Source organism: Anser anser (genome assembly GCF_964211835.1).
Source record: "Anser anser genome assembly, contig: HAP1_SCAFFOLD_365, whole genome shotgun sequence".
Lineage (NCBI taxonomy): Eukaryota > Metazoa > Chordata > Aves > Anseriformes > Anatidae > Anser > Anser anser.
Window position 1 is genome coordinate 62,041 of NW_028154134.1, and position 16,620 is coordinate 78,660.

General features: G+C 36.0%; 1 protein-coding gene across 1 annotated transcript; it reads right to left on the reverse strand.

Moving 5' to 3' along the window:
- Positions 1-3,239: 3,239 nt before the first annotated feature.
- Positions 3,240-15,451, reverse strand: LOC310890697 (adhesion G-protein coupled receptor V1-like). Its single transcript, XM_083853016.1, has 4 exons — positions 11,735-15,451; positions 7,454-9,639; positions 5,726-6,099; positions 3,240-3,893 (listed from the first exon to the last, which is right to left on the reverse strand). The coding sequence occupies exons 2-4, from the start codon at positions 7,827-7,829 to the stop codon at positions 3,624-3,626; spliced, it is 1,020 nt and encodes a 339-aa protein (XP_083709142.1). The 5' UTR covers positions 7,830-9,639; positions 11,735-15,451; the 3' UTR covers positions 3,240-3,623.
- Positions 15,452-16,620: the final 1,169 nt, after the last annotated feature.

A 16,620-nucleotide genomic window follows, 5' to 3' on the forward strand; every position in this document is an offset into this window, starting at 1 on the left:
TTTAAATAAAGTGATTGATAACATATCTTGTGATGGTTCTGAAATTAAAAACCACATATACCAGTATACCCTTAAGCCTCAATCACACTATTTCCAGAGATGTGCTGTGTGCCTTACCCTCTCTCACTGATATTCTTGTCAGTCTTGATAAAAGGCACAGCACAATAATAAAACCTTCTCTTCCCAAAAGAGCCTCACAGGCCACGGTTTTGCGTATTTACTGGTACAAGACATATGGAGAAATGACTCTCATTGTCAGGAATTCTCATTTGATGAAAAACCTGGACAGGATCAACTACATGCAGAGCCTTTATTTGCCCTCACAAGAGAATCATTGCTTGTTTGGGCAGGGAAGATTTGAGGCCTTTTTGTAAAATTATAAAAGAAAACTAATTCAGTATTCATTCATGTATATAAACAATGAATTAATTCAAGTCAGATAAAGTGGAATATATGAGATTGCTTCCTCAACTATTACAACCAAGCAAAGTTTTCATCTGACTGGAAAGAACTACACAATAATCTGAAACAAAGCTGTATAATTCCCATCATTGTTACCGTATGGGTGGTCACTGGCTTTGATGCTGATATCAGTAGTTTCCTTTTCTGGATCTATACTTGCTCCACTGGTAGGAGTTGAACCTAGTTTCCCATCTCCAGACACTGCAGAGACTAATGTCACACGGAAATATTCATTTAACTCCGGAATGTCATCATCAATAACATGCAAATTTAACACCTAGAGAAGGACCAAATCATGGAGAAATCAAACCATGCAACATTCTTTGATTAGTCAGTCAGCTGTATCTGCTGTATAGTTCTGAAAGCAAAGGACACTATTTTTGCTCTCCACATAAATTCAACTAATTTCTAAGATAACATTTTATGTCTAGAATATGCTTTCCAAAAACAATGCTTCCAAGCTACTGGAAATGGAAGGCATATTTTCTGAATTGTTTCAAACTACATAAATAAGTGATAATAAATACTTGTTTGGTTGGTTTTGTATATCTTCACAAAAGCAGAGTTTAATTTCCATGTACTGAACATGAAATATCTGATAAATTTTAAAATCTTTTTGAAATTATGCTTATGAAGAGACATTACAGTGATTAATCCAATTTAGAGAGCAAATAAATTGAGCTTATTATACCACCTGACACTTTGACCTGCAGATCATACGATTTACTAACATAACCTTGCTCTAAACACGCTAACACATTCACTTCAGAAAATTCCATCTTTCTTTATGTTTCGATATGGTCGGACAAACATATAGAAAACATTTAAGTAGCTGATCATATTTAGAGGCATGGTAATGAGTAGATTACAAATGTCAGTTGAAAGTCCCTTAGGATATCCCACCTGAAGAGCAGCTTGCTACCAGCCCGTTTCTTAGAGCCATGCACATTAGCTCCTCTGTATGTATGCAGTAAATTGGACCAGTAAGCTGTGTAGCAAGAGCCTACATCAGCCATTTTCTGCCACTAGATAGAGTAATGTGGGCCTCGTCTATGTTGCCATGCTAGAAAAGCTTTGGAAATTTCTGCTATATATGATTGTATGAAATGCAGTAATATCATTTCACAGAGAAATAAAGCTGAATGAACAAACTATTATAACATGAATGAACTATTTTCAGATACCACACGCTTTTGCCAGTCATCACATTATCCAGATTCACAGTTCTAGTGAAGTCACTGGGATCCCTGCAAATGACTTCAGCGAATTTGAGTCCACATTGACTTCTGCAGCCTGATATAAGTGAAACTGAGGATGGTATTTTCTACTCACAATTCATCCTTATTATACAAACAATAATAGAAAGTGTATGTTGTTTCTACAGTACTGTGGTCCCGCACCACTTCTTCAAATAAATTTAACAATTCTGTGCTGTACATCAGGATTGAATTCATTGAAACAGATTATTTTTATTTCTATTTCTAGCACACGCTGTTTATTACCCCAGAATTTTAATCATAGGACAGCCCACGTTGGATGGGACATCAAAAGATGAAGTTCAATGTTTCATGGAAAAAAAAAAAATAGATGAAATAATCCAGCACCATGTTCAACTGCATCTTAAGCACCCCTGGTGATGGGAATTCTACCATAGAACCATACATTGGTTTGGGCTGGAAGGGACCTTAAAGCCCACCCAGCGCCACCCCCTGCCATGGGCAGGGACACCTCCCCCCAGCCCAGGCTGCCCTCAGCCCCATCCAGCCTGGCCTTGGGCTCTGCCAGGGATGGGGCAGCCGCAGCTCCTCTGGGCAGCCTGGGCCTGGGCCTCACCGCCCTCTGAGGGAAGAATTTCCTCCTTCGCCCCCTCCCTCGCCCTGCTGCCCACGCTGCTGTTGGTGCAGCCCAGGGTACGGGTGGCTTTCTGGGCTGCAAGCACACATTGCCGGCTCATGTCGAGCTTCTCATCAACCACCACGCCCAGGTCCTTCCCCCCCCAAGGGGTGCTCTCAGTGCTTTCTCTGCCCAGCCTGTGTTTGTGCTTGGGATTGCCCTGGCCCAGATGCTGAGGTCGGGACAACCCGACCCTGTCCCTAAGGAAGTCGTTCCAGTAGTTGTAAAAAATTTCAAGACAAAACCTCTCCCACTCTATCTTTGTACTCTTTGCCCTCTGTCTTCTCCTGTGGTTTCTTGAGAAGAGAGAGCCTCTGTCAACTCTGGAGCTGCCCTTTAGGTACTGTAATAATGGGATCAAAGTCCCCTTCTAAAGGGTGAAAAGATCTAACCCCTTGAGTCTTTCCTTAGAGGACAGGTTCTCCAGCTCTTTGATCATCTTTCTGGCCCTCTTTTGGACCTCCAGTCTGCCCACATAATTTTTTAATTGTGGGCCTCTGTAGCTTTGAATTCCTACTCTTCAGTGTATCCTGGTATCCTGGTATTTCTTTTTTCTTTTTCTTTTTTTTTTAAACTAATTCAGATAAGGAATTTCGTAAGACTTTTAGAAAGCTTTCTCAGAAGCAGCTAAAGCTTCCCTTATGTATCATTTCTCTTTCTCTCCCCCAACTCAGAGATGCAATTCTGATTACCAATTTCAGGTGTCTCTAAGGCCAGAATATTGAATAATTTCCTTATGTTCCAGTTGCTCGCACACTTTATGCAGAGGAATAGATTAAAGCAGACAGTAATCATTTCAGGGAGACTCAAAAACAGCTATTGTTACAAGAACACCTTTAATCTCCTGTTTCTGATTTTGAATTTAAAAGGAGACAGAACCTGGATAGCCTTGAGTGCAAGAACAGCAATGAATCTTACTATTGCCTATTTAATTGTTGTGGACATAAATTTGAGTTACAACACTCAGATCAAACCTGATCATTTTCCAATTTCGAAAGTACATGGACTATCTACACTTTTTAAAGTATATGTACACATACACATAAATACAGTTAATATTTTTTATGTATATGTACATATATCTAATATGTACATGCACACATGGTGACTTTTGAACTGACATATACACAGAGCTACAAATAACACTTTCTTGTTGTCAGGGATGGAAAAAAAGAAAGAAAGAAAATATATATATAACAAAAAAATAACAACATAAAATAACAAAATAAAAAATAATAATAAGAAAAGCCATGTGAAGTAAACACTCTCTAGTATGCAAACCAGCCAAGCACCCTCAGAAGGTATTTTCCAGGAGGTTTGTAAAGGACAGGATGAATTGTTAATAGGAAGGTAGGGTTTACCTCTGATCTCTGCCAAGGAACGAATGTGATAGTGCCACTGCTATTAGAAAAATCGGTAACAGAGTAATTAATGCCAGTGGAATCAACCTGTGAGATAATGTACTTTATATACACATAGTCTAGGGCTCCCCTTGTACGCTCCACAACACAGGATATAGTGGAACCTTCATCAGCAGTCTGGAAGAAAGCAAAAATTTGGAACGTTTATTACTGTCAAAGTAAATCAAGGCAATTTCATTAAATAACACGAAAATATTTAATGCCAGACAAATGTTCAAGTAAAAAATTGCTGTCATGTTACTTTCAGCTCTTTTGGAGTGTTAGGAAGCTGAAACTGACCTTGATGCCAATCAGAACAATCCTAGTGGAATCTGCAAAAGTCTGATGCCTCCCTGAGGACTATTAAGGTAACAAATAACAATACACTGCAGTTCGTCCTGGACACAACCCCTTTCCTAAAACTATGCGTCAGAGACAGAATCAATATGCTTGAAATGTACCTGTCGAAAGCAAATGAAACTATTGCTTTATAATAACGTCAATATTGTAATTTTCCTTAGCAATAATTTAAAGAAAGATTTGGATCAGCACTTTCTCTAACCAGACACACTATGGATAGAAATAAACTATACCATCATCATTCAGAAAAACAGATTTTTCTCTTCTACTGTCCTCCTTACAATTCTGTATCTTCACAGATAACATGACTTCTGCAGCGACAACTTCACATCTCTGGAATGAAGCTTTAATTGGTACTGACCTTCTATTTTAGAAAATAACGTTCATAAAATTAACATAGAAAATAATTTTATCTGAAAGTTATTGGAAAGGTTAAAGCTATCTTATGCATTAGATAAATTTCAGGGCTGCTTTGTAAGAAAGCATAGATACTGTGTGTGACTTCAGCTGCCTAGTAGACAGATATGCACAGTTAAACTACTGGTAAAAAAATGCTGTGTTCCTGCATCACCACTAAGAGCTCTAATACTTCCCTGGTGAAATGGACATATGATAGGTGCAAAACAATTACCGTGCCATATAATTATTTTTTTTCTTCATGGTTGGCTGATGATCTGTGGCATCACAGCGTATCAGAGGTACTTGAACCTGAAGGAATCTATTATCATAGCATATGGTAGGCACACAATAAGCAAACTGAACCAAACTGAAAACTAGTATCACTCAGGCAAGACAGTTATTTTAAAAACATCATAAGCACTTTGATTAAAAAAGAATGTAATTAAAGCTCATAAGAGTTCCCAAATGAAAACTATATTAAATTTTTTTTTCCACAAAATAATCCAATACCAGTAGAGATAGCTATCATGTTATTCCCCCTTATAATTGATTAAAGAAGTAAAGAATGATTTATGTTTATTTCAAGCCTCCTCAAAAAGTAGCAAGTTTACACTCTGCATATAGAATGGATACCACTGAAAAAAGATTTCATCTGTTAAAACTAAAACAACAAAAAAAACCACTACTAAATCAACCAACTGACATCAAACATATGCAAATTATAACTTAGTTTATGACAGCAAATGAAGGTGGAAAAATCCATAACACTTTGTCATTGCATGATCTCTAGTAAAATTATCTCAAACACATCATGTGACACAGAAAACTAAAATAAAAATCTTTGCAATAATCCATTCTCAAAAAAAAACCAGAGAATTAAATCTTACATTTTAACTGGTAACTCAAATGTAACAGAAGTGAAGGTAAAATATTTTTCTAGAAAAAAAAAATTAAGCCTTAGTCTTCAGTTTATATAGTAAACTAAATTTTCTTAACCATTTTTTTCTTTAGTTTTTTAAAATTATATAGTAAATCCCAGTGGAACTGAGGTTGTATTAACAGAACATATGCATCTCCAAATCCTAGGAAAACTTTGCTTAACCACAAAAGCAAACACTGCAAAATCTAGGGTTTGTTCAGGTCACTTGGTCCTGCCATTTAGCTTTCTGTGCCTGAAATATCACCTACAATTTCCATTATGACCACCTTACCTCAGGGATACATGCTCCAGTGAAGCCAAATAAACCATTAGCATTATCACTTTTCTGTATTCTTAATCTTGCTGTGGTGTTTTCTTGTGAAATTCGAGCTCCACCACGCACAGAAATGAGCTTTAGTATGAATAATTCTTCTCCTTCTTCCTCTTTGTCATCCTTTGCAGACACGATGAATGATTTATTGGCCTCTCCTTGCCAATACTCCAAATACCCAGAGACAGGGTGGACATCACTTTTTGCAGGAGTTGCATGAAGTTCATAGATCTCTGCTCGTGTCAACTTACGCTCATAAAGCCTTACATCCTGCATTAACCCTGTGTACCTACTGCTGCCGTTGATTCCTGCTCCAATTCTTACTATTCCTGGACCTGAGAAGGAAATTATAATTTTTTCTCATGTTATTGTATTTGTATGAAACAGTCAGCAACTGACTACCTGTTTTTCTTAAAAACCAATGGTAAACTGTTCATTGTCCCTGGATGAGGAATCATATTGATCTTGAGATCCAAAATCAGGAGGTTCCTTGAGCCTCATCTCAATGTTACAGGTAAGTCCTCACAGGCCAAACAATTCCATCCTATGCTGTCCAAGTTTTTCATCCTATTAGTTCTAGCAGCACATTATCATCATCCCTCATTTTTATAAGTCTTAGAGACTTGAGGCTCCCTCTTTCCTCCACAGATTTTCAGAGCAGAACTGCAACCCCTTTTAGCCCTTGTTTTGCTGAACAAATCCTACTTTGTTTCCCTCTGCTAGGGCAGCTGATCCATTCTGATGATACTCATGATTACTGCATTAACCCTTCTGGACATCCATTTCATCCACCACACCGTAATTCCATGCAAATTCCAAACTCTTTTTACAACAGCATTTATATTTCTCTGTCTCCAAACTATAGGATCACAGCTGCCTCATATTCATTCCTACTCTATCCTGTTCTGTGCCATGCTATGCTCTTGTGCTAAAACACACACATCAGCTGTTTTCAGTTGCCTTTCAGAAAACGAAAGAAAACAAACAAACAAAAAAAGCTGTGCTCTTCAGTGTATTGTCATACATATGACACTGAGTGGCAGTTGTAGAGATGAGCAACCACAGGAACTGATAAAAGTCCCAGGGCACAAAGTGGAGGATGCTGAGAAAAACTGGGCTGCTATGCACACCACTGTGTATTACCCAACATTCAACGGAGAGAGATGACATACTTGCCTTACTATTGCATTATCCCCAGACACACGCCATCCCCACTAATAAAGAAAATTTACAGCACAGACATATCCTTCTAGCAATAAAAGCATAATTGCATTTCACATATATTTGTTCTAGAAACCGAGGGAGGGAAAAAAAAAAAACCTCTCAGCCTCTCAGCTTAGCTACAGTACTGCAAGTGTGATGGAAATTACTAATTGCAGAAGTACTATTCTTTTTACAAATGGAAAATTTGATTTCTTAAACTTCAACCTGGAATTTTAAAAGCAGAAATAAAATAGTACACCATACAATTAATAGTCCTCTACTCTCACTCAACATCGCAGCAGTTTGAATTTTTTAGAACATTCACACAATTTCCATAGGCTTTCTGAAAATCCTCAAAGAATTCTTATCCATTCCTTTCAATTAACTTAACAGATATAATCATTTCAGTGTATTTCTTCCACCTTTGAAGTGGCTAGACTATGCATTTCAGAGCTTTATATATGGAGAAAAATAGCAAAGGCTCACCATCAAGAATTGCTTCTCCTTTTAGACTCTTCATTCCTCCCAGAACTAGAATTCCATCAACGTAAAATTCAATTATACTTTCATCCAGAGTAATCAGAACGTGAAGCCAAGTATTCTCATCCAGGTATTTCATGACTGATGTTTTAGCCATGTATGTCATATTGGACCCTAATGCTGTATAATGAAGCACTACAGAAACATGAGAATCATTTGTCTGAATTTTCACACCATAATATAAAGTCCCATTATCGTTATCCTTTTCAACTATATAGCCATCTGTACTGACATTAGGAATTAACCAAGCTGAAAATGTAAAATTGGTTACTGCATTATTTCCATTGTTATGGGTATTCAGGACCGATAATGCCAAATGCATCCTCTTTTCCACTGAAATACAGAGCGTCTGTTCCACTGTGATGGCGCCTCATGTGGGGCTGTGATTGTACTGAGCTTGGGAATGATCCAAGCAACAAGAAATCTACCATTGATGGCAGTCCAGCTTGGAAGGTACTAGACAGTATTTCCCAACCTAGTCGGACAACACCAAAGGTGCCTTGCTGTCTCCAGATGGTGAAGTCCGTAATATAGGAAAGGTCATCTTCAGAAAGAGTATCTTCCACTATCTCTCTGTCCTGGCTCTCTGGATCTATAACAAACACTCCAAAAGGGTCATCATTGAAAGGGATCATGACAGTTACAGTAGGACTGGTTTCAGATAACTGACCACCAGGACCAGGAGACCCACCTGCGTAATAGAAGTTAGAGTAAAAGTTAATGATTAAACAACACACTCAGAAAAAAGTTTCAAAGTACTTTTTTTTTTTTTTAATAAAACAAGTTTCTAAAAAAACCTCAAACCCTCCTTTAAGATCCTCTGGACTTATAGCAAATGATCTAACTTGAAAATTACATAGGTTAATTGTATTATTCTTAAAACACTGTGCTGATGTAATTTCAGTAGAAAACAAACCCACATGCTATTTTTCAGCTGTAAAACACACAGATGTCTTTCAGGTGAAACATGACAAGGTCCATCTTTTCTTAATTAGCCAATAAGGTAGGTTACCTTTGATTCGTTTGATAAGCATGGGGGCCAAATTCAATTCTTGTATTGCTCAAAGACTTACAGGAATAGAGAATGGCAAAATCTTGCCTGTTGCCTCTGATACAGAAGTACATACACCTTGCAGAAACAGTAACCAGTTGTGTGTTAAAACTGCTGCCCAGTCCTGGTGTTAGTCATCTATCTTTGCACAGTAAGAATTCATGATATGAAGATCATGTTGTGAATGGAGAATCTCCGTGTTCAAAGTGTACAGTGATCTACCTGTTATAAGCAGGAAATCTTTTGTACATCCGTATGGACTTCACTTACAGGAAAGGCCAACACACATTTTCACTTGTATCAGAGCACAGAAGACCATGAATAGTACTAAAGTGGAATTAATCCAGATTAGGAAATGTGTCCAGTAGCAATTTAAAGTTGTAATTTAAGTCATGTGAAGTGGTAACTACAAGTATTTTACCTCCTCTAGGGAAACAAACAAACAAAAAAGCAACCTCTATTATGGTAGACACACATAACCTTTAATACCTTTGTTATTTCTTTGTTAGTATCTTTGTTTTATATTTTGTGCATGGAGATCTATGTATCTGAAATTCAGAACTCTTGGTTTTTGAAATGAAACTTCTGAACTTTAAGAAGTTTAATTTCAAAAACCAAGAGGCATCCCTTTTAAAGTTCAGATCACCAAAATGTGTTTAACAGTAATTCGGGAACTGAGTAACTCTCTATATATGGAAATCAAGATTAAATGAAAAATAAGACCTAAAACCTTACCAGAAAAGCATAGGATATCAAGACATGATTCAAAGCAATGCTCTTTCTAGTGTTGGTTTCTTTTTGATTGATTAAACATAACTCTTTTCTACCAGATATGAAGGAAATGGTGATATGGAAGACAATACCTGAAGCATTCACCAACTTTAGAATGTAAAATTCATTGAATTCAGGAATTCTATCTGAAATGGCACGTAGTGTTATTGACTTCGACCTTTCACCATCCATGAAGCACACAGTCCCATAAGTTTCATAGAATTCTTCTCCTGGCTTCAGTGCAGAGTTATTATCAAACAACTGCCAGGTCAAAGAAACATTGCCGAAGTGTCCTCTGTGTCTCAAAATCCTGTTCAGTGATACAGAAAGAATGAGAGTCCTGGCAGGCATGCATCAGCGTTGAGTAGAAAAGGAAAATGTGGAGACTCCTTTTACTGTAATCTTCCTTACAGTAAGAAGTAATATACTATGTAATATAAAGTAAAATACTAATATACTACAACTGTTCCATGAAGCCTTCCTTTTAAAGGCAGCCACTTTTGCAGTACAATTCTACTCCCGGAATACGTACTTTAGAAAACAGAAGTAGCATACGCAGGTCCATGCAGAATACTACTGTGAAGCTACACATCACTGTGTCTTGTAATTCCAATTTATAATAATAAATATGAATGCATAATAGTTCAGAAAGTTAACATTAAAAATTAATATACTTGGACACTCTTAGACAGGAAAGAGAATCATCTACATTTAACCACAAACATTTCTCCTTTCAGTCATCAAGTCTACTTAAACTTTTTCTTACACTTGTATTAAATTAGAATTACATTCTACGGCTTTCAGAAATCTACTGTTATTTGTGATTAAGAACGTAGTAAATGAAAAGATTTTTTTTTTTTTGGTAACTATCTGCTAACACAATTACACTAATTTCAAAAAGGCACTACAAATAAAAAGTGACCCATACAGTGCCTTTATTAAGAGTGCGCTTACATACAGGAAGTTTGCTTCTGTCGGTTTGCACGGTGACATAAAATGCCTTATAAATAGATTATATCAGGTTGAAGAATTAGTTCAGCTAAACTAGTCCAGCCACAGCAACACATTTATGTTGTTTCTGCTTCCAAAGGTTTTTCTTCTGTGGCGTTAACCAGGGTGCTCTATCCCAGCTGTGTAGCGCTGCTGCACTAACTCCAATTACCTCATTAAAACCTCTGTGTTTTCGGTGGTTTGGTTACATGCTACTTTGACCACTTTTTTATATGCTACACAACTGTCAAAGTAGTGACAGTATGGAAGAGACAGATCCCTAGTAAATATATTTTATCAATGATGACTGAGCAGGTTCCTCAGATGTTGGAGATCTTGGTATCCTATAATTCCATAAAGCACCTGTATATAAGCATGTTTACATCAAAACAATATTCTTAACACCACCAAATCCACAAAAATTATCCTGCAGATTAGACTATAAAGGACAAAAAAACAACAAAGCCCAAAACAGTGAACAGCACAACAACAAACACACAATGAACTTAATATCCTCTTTTCTTGAGACTATTCATATTTCAGATGTATTGACACAAGCATAAAGAACCAATTCACAGCCATAAGCATCTGCTTCAAGGCTTTAAAACAAACAGACAAAAAAAAAAGGATGATTTTTTAAATGCAAGAAGAACCTCTTCCCTAACTATTTGCACTATCGCATTTATTGTGACCTAACTTCTCTTTACAGCCTGTCTCAAGATTTCTTAACGAAAAATCATTTTTTCATCCAATTAAAACCCCATAGTAAATTTATGAAATGAATGTAACAAGGCGAGATGCCAAGTGCATTCAATTTTTAACCCTGCTAATTCTTCAATATATCATGGTGGCACAAAGGAAAATACTTTCAAAGGTCAGACTAATGAAGAGTGTCACATCCGGACTTTAAGTATAGATTTCAATCTGTAATTAACAGATAAAAGAAAAAAAAAATACAAAAACAGAAAGAAAGAATACAGTAGTTTGCAGTTGAAAATTTCAAAGATGGGTACAAAAAGCCACCTAGTGCCACACAGTTTTATTTAGCTATTTGTTGAGTGGTTTTTTTTCTTTTTCTGTCAGCCTAGGTTATATTGTGCTCAATCATTCAGATTTTTCTGTATCTACAGGTTCCTGAGATTATAACAGAACATCAATGCTGAAGTCTTATTTAGTTACATTTCAACATGAGCTTCTGTGCACTTTTTAATATTTACTGTGTACTCCATAGTATTACAGGTGATGTCTTCAACACATTACAAATCATTTAATCCAAAATTTTGTAAAACTGTTTTTCTATAGTGCACTTCTATCAATGCACACTTGTGCATTTGATTTAATCAAAGTGCTATTTATAAAGTACCACATACACCAGTTCCAAAAGAGTGCAAAGATATTCTTTAAACGTTACTTACCAAAAAATGTTACTTTTGCCTTCTTCAACTGGCTTCTCTAAAGGTTCCAAAGAGAAAATTCCATTAGGATCATCATTTGCTTCAATAATAACTGTTGCCATTCCAGCCTTAAAGATAACTGTATCTCCTAAAAAAGAGGACAATTATTATTATTAAAATTGGAATCAGAAATGTAGGTAACTCTAAATCCAATTATGTTTTCTACTCACTACAATTGCTTTTATACAAAGAAAAGGACAATTATAAAAGTCAGTGAAAAACAGAATTTGAGGTATTCAGCAGCAGGCAAATCAGAGTAAAAGTATTTAAGTAGTGTACCATCCAGAGAGCAAGACGTAAGATTTTCAGGAAAAATGACATGAACTGAGAAGATGTGATTCTTACTACACAGTATCCTTGCATGTAGTTGTTATGTGAGGTAACATTTTCTGTTTGATCATCTGGACAAGTCAAAAGAATAAGATATTCAGAGGTACAGAATAAAAGAGTAAGGTATTCAGAGAGCCCCGACCTTCTTTAGACCTAGAAGAAAAGTATTGCATTTAAACTAAATACAAGCTATGAGCAATGTCTAAGAGTTTATTCACTCCCATATCAAAGAATATCTAAAAGGAAGAAACATAAGATTCTTATTATGTAGATGGGAAGCTAGCAGGATTTCAGTGTGCATATTAGTACAGGTAAATATTAAGGGATGTTAATTCTAACTCCATTGCATTGTCCATAGATGAACATAATGTGTCCACACCCACCCCATTTTTTGTCTTCTTTGAAAGTGTCCGACTAAATTTTGTTCCACGTTAAACAATGTGCTTATTCCTCTAACTTCATATACCTCTATTTGTATTTTCTCTCAGGAACAACAGTCCCCAAAAAAATTTCAGAACAGTCAAGGCCACTGTATGTAACCAATCATAGAAAGAAAACCAACTTTTGCTTTCAGGAATATGTATAGAAATATTCTTTATTCTTAGTGATTCTAGAATGGCTGTAAAACTATATGATGCTCATTTTAGAGGAAAAAGGAGGCTATGGATACCCATTCCCCATGTGCTAGGAGAAAAGCCATGATATGTTCCCAATGGGGTAGTATTGGGAGCTACCAGTAGATCCTGAAGAAAGTTATTAAAGTAGAAAGAGACAACAAAAGAGAAAACTTATGAAGGAAGAAGAATGGTTTTGTCTAATCCTTTCCCTAGTCTGATATTTTATAAGAGACCTGGGTACTACAGTGAATACCAGCCGACCTTGGGAAATAGCTTAGCTGCCTTATACTCAAATTACTGCTTTCCCTGTCAACCTCTGGCTGCCTGCTACCAATGTTCAGGGAAGGATTCAACTCAAGATCAATGCTGCCTTGTGAGAAACTCACAGGCCAGCCGCAGGGTGTCCACTGTAGCATGACCTCAATCACTTCAGTCTTATCGACTGCTAAAGACTAAGACCATCAGAGACTGTAATGAGAACTAAGATGCTTAGCGTGCTTACAGATGAAGAAATCTAATTTTAGGTTTCCTAATCTTGAATTGAATACCTGGTAGGTATTTTACTTTGAGAACGTGTCACACAATCTGAAGGTATAGTCTGATGGTTAATTGCCATCATCTTTCTTTGCTTTATTAAATTACAGCCCCTCAGGTTTCAATGGCTGATTCAATACAGCTTTGCTTTGCATTGCAAAGATTTGCAGCAGATTCAGAGCCTGTTATTACCTCTCAACTAGAGAACAGTAAAAAATGAAGGGCAGTAAATTAAAATTTGATAACACAATTGCAAATGACTCTCCCACAACACCATGAGTTTTGTTGGAGCTAGGTGTGGGGAGGGTCTTTATTAAATACTTAGGGCTCTGGAAAAATTATGAATTTCTTATACTTCACTTTTATTTTCTCATGTATATTACATAACAGTGATAATTTATTCTAAAAGATATGTATTTCAAAAACGTGAGGAATGGGCTGAATAATTTTGGTCATTCCTTTTTAAGTGTAAACTTTGAAAAATAAATAAATAAACAAAAATACGTTATTTCTAAGGTAATAAATCCTTTCTTTAGAGGTGGTCCCCTGGGTAAATTGTGACATATATTTTTCTGCAAATTAAGCCTTTTAAAACTATAGTCTCAGAGTGAAAAAAATGTATGCATACTTTTCGCTACTAATAAAATAGAGCAATTACATACCCTTCCTCCAAAATATGGCAGTTCTGTTTGTTTTTACAAAAATCATGTAGTTTTGTAATACACTCTGGAGCATGAAAAAAATAACTAAAAGAATACCTCTTTTCCTAAGACTGTTGGGTACTAAATTTTGTTTTTTTTTTTTTTGCTTTGTGTTTTTGTATTGAAGTCCATCTAATTTGGAGCATTTATATTTGAAAAGGGACTTTCACTCCAGTTGTTTTTGCAGGCAAAGTATCAACTCTATCATTTGATTTTTGTTTCCAATAAAATAATTAAGGATGAAAATTCAAACACAGTATGCATTTATTGTATAAAAATCTTGAAGCAAACATTATTCGTATAATTCTTGGCATTTAAATATTGCTTTATGATAAGACCAAGATACTAAGAAATTGCCAGCAAAAAAAAAAAAAAAAAAAAAGGAAGACTTACCTGTAGAATTGAAAAGGATAATATAAAATGTTTCATCAGTTTCAGGGGTATCATCATCGTTGATATACACAGATAAATTCTGCTCCCTTTCTCCAACATCAAACAAAATGACACTGTTCTTTCCACTGGGAACAAAGTCTCCCTCTTCAGCTGTTGCATCTCCATTAACAGTAATATACTGGACAACAACAGCGACATCAGCAGATCCATTCCTTAGGACTGTAAAGTTTGCAACACTTCCTTCTTGAACACTCACTGTCACAGGTTCTGAAAATACAAAAGCAACAAATCTGTCTGAGTTCAAGCCTGAGTTGCTTGCATTTGCTCTGTTTTCTTAATTCTCTCTAGTAGGATCTTCCTCTTCAATGAAACAATAAGATGTATGTGATAAAGGTAGGAAATAATTCAGGTACGAGAGAATATTTTGTACCTTGCCTCCTAACTGATCTCAACATCAACAAAGAGAAAAATGACACACACAAAAAAATGGGAAGGTTCTGAAGGAAACAAATATAAATTAAATACAAAAAAAAAAAAAAGTTTGGGGAGCTTTTCCACTTGCTCTTTTGGGATTACGATTTCGCAATGATCTGGTTTGTGAAAAAAATCCGTTTTAGGTAGTGTATGTATTCCACATTTATAAACAATAATATCTAACCTGCAAAATAAATGGGATCATCATTCTTTGTTATTTGTAAAATTGCAGTGGTTACATTGCCCAGCCTGGCTCCACCGGTAGCATTGAATAAACTGATGGTGAATACTTCCTCCTCTTCAGGCACCTGAAAGTATTAAGACATTAATTTCTAGCATACAAAACACTGAAGAATTTAAAATGAAAAGTTAGGGGGATTAATAAGCCAGAGATTTCTGAGTGTTGTTTTTATTTGTCAGTCCTTATGTGTCTCAAGAGGGATGATAATTCATACAGTTATACAGAAATTATCATCCATCTACAGTTTTTGTAAGTAAGTCCCTTCCTCTTTATCTTGCACAGATGACCCAAAAGTTACCTTCCAGTTTTATGTTTCTGATACATGTAGTTTTTTTTACAGCTTTATTTATTTATCATTAGGTGTAATCTTTCTTATATTACTTCAAATTTATCAGCATATAGGATTAGGATTGAAATTAGGATTCCAGTTATCAAGATACGAGTTTCAGTCAAACTTTCCTATAACTTTACCACAGTACAATTACTCTCAGCTTCTACCTTTTTTGTTTAGAGGTATGCACAGCTTCTGAAATTTCTCTATGATTTGCAGACATTATCTCAGTTCTACCCAAGTATTTTGATATTTCCTACAAGTTATTAGGCTCTTGAGAAACACACATTCCTTTTTTCTCCTTATACTCTAATGTTTTAGTACTTACTCTTTGTCCCATATTCTCACCCCAAAACACTGTAAAAGTGTTTACCTCATCTGGCAGTGAGTAAATGGTGATATTTTTTGAAAACTCCAGATTATCAAATAAAATAGTCCCTTGCTCTGGATAGACGTCATTGGTACATGCTGGATCAACAACCCAAGACACACTAACATTTCCATAGTTTCCTTGATTTCTTACAACTCTGTAAACAGCTAAAAAACATAAACAGAGTCAGTGTGCATATTCAGAGCAACAGAAATCAAAAAGGAACATCTGAAACATCTGAAACTGAGAAAAAGGAAATACAATAATAACCAATTTCACTTCTTATGAAACCAGTAACATGTTGGAGTGCTACAGAAAAGGACACACAAAGACAGATTACTAAAGCAGTGCAAACTGCTTTAATTTCACATGTTAATTCTTGCCTGTAAAAGTAATTGATAACTGAATAGATCAATTAAAATCACCCATAGGAAGATTTAACTCTATGTTTCTCTTATATAACACCCCATTCTTCATTCTCCACAAACAGAGCTACTACCTCCACGTTGCACTTTGCACATACATCAGTACTCCATCCCTCCTGTCTGGAAAATTCTCTAGCAATCCTTTTTACTCAGTTAATCCCTCTGTTTTTCCACACCCATACTTCTCCACTTCACTCTCCGCTGCTCATCTTGCTTGGCATTGTACCAATCTGTAAAGTCCTGAGTGGAGATTTTAGTAAGAAGTCTCCTAGACTTCTGTTATCCTAGAACAGGGAAAATAAGACTTGCAGAAGCAGACAGCAGATAAAGAAGTAACTCTAATAAAAAGGAATTACCGGTATGGATGACTTCTCCTTTGCTTTCACTTATTGTTACTGTTAGTTCGTAAGGTAGAAACTGAATGATACCAT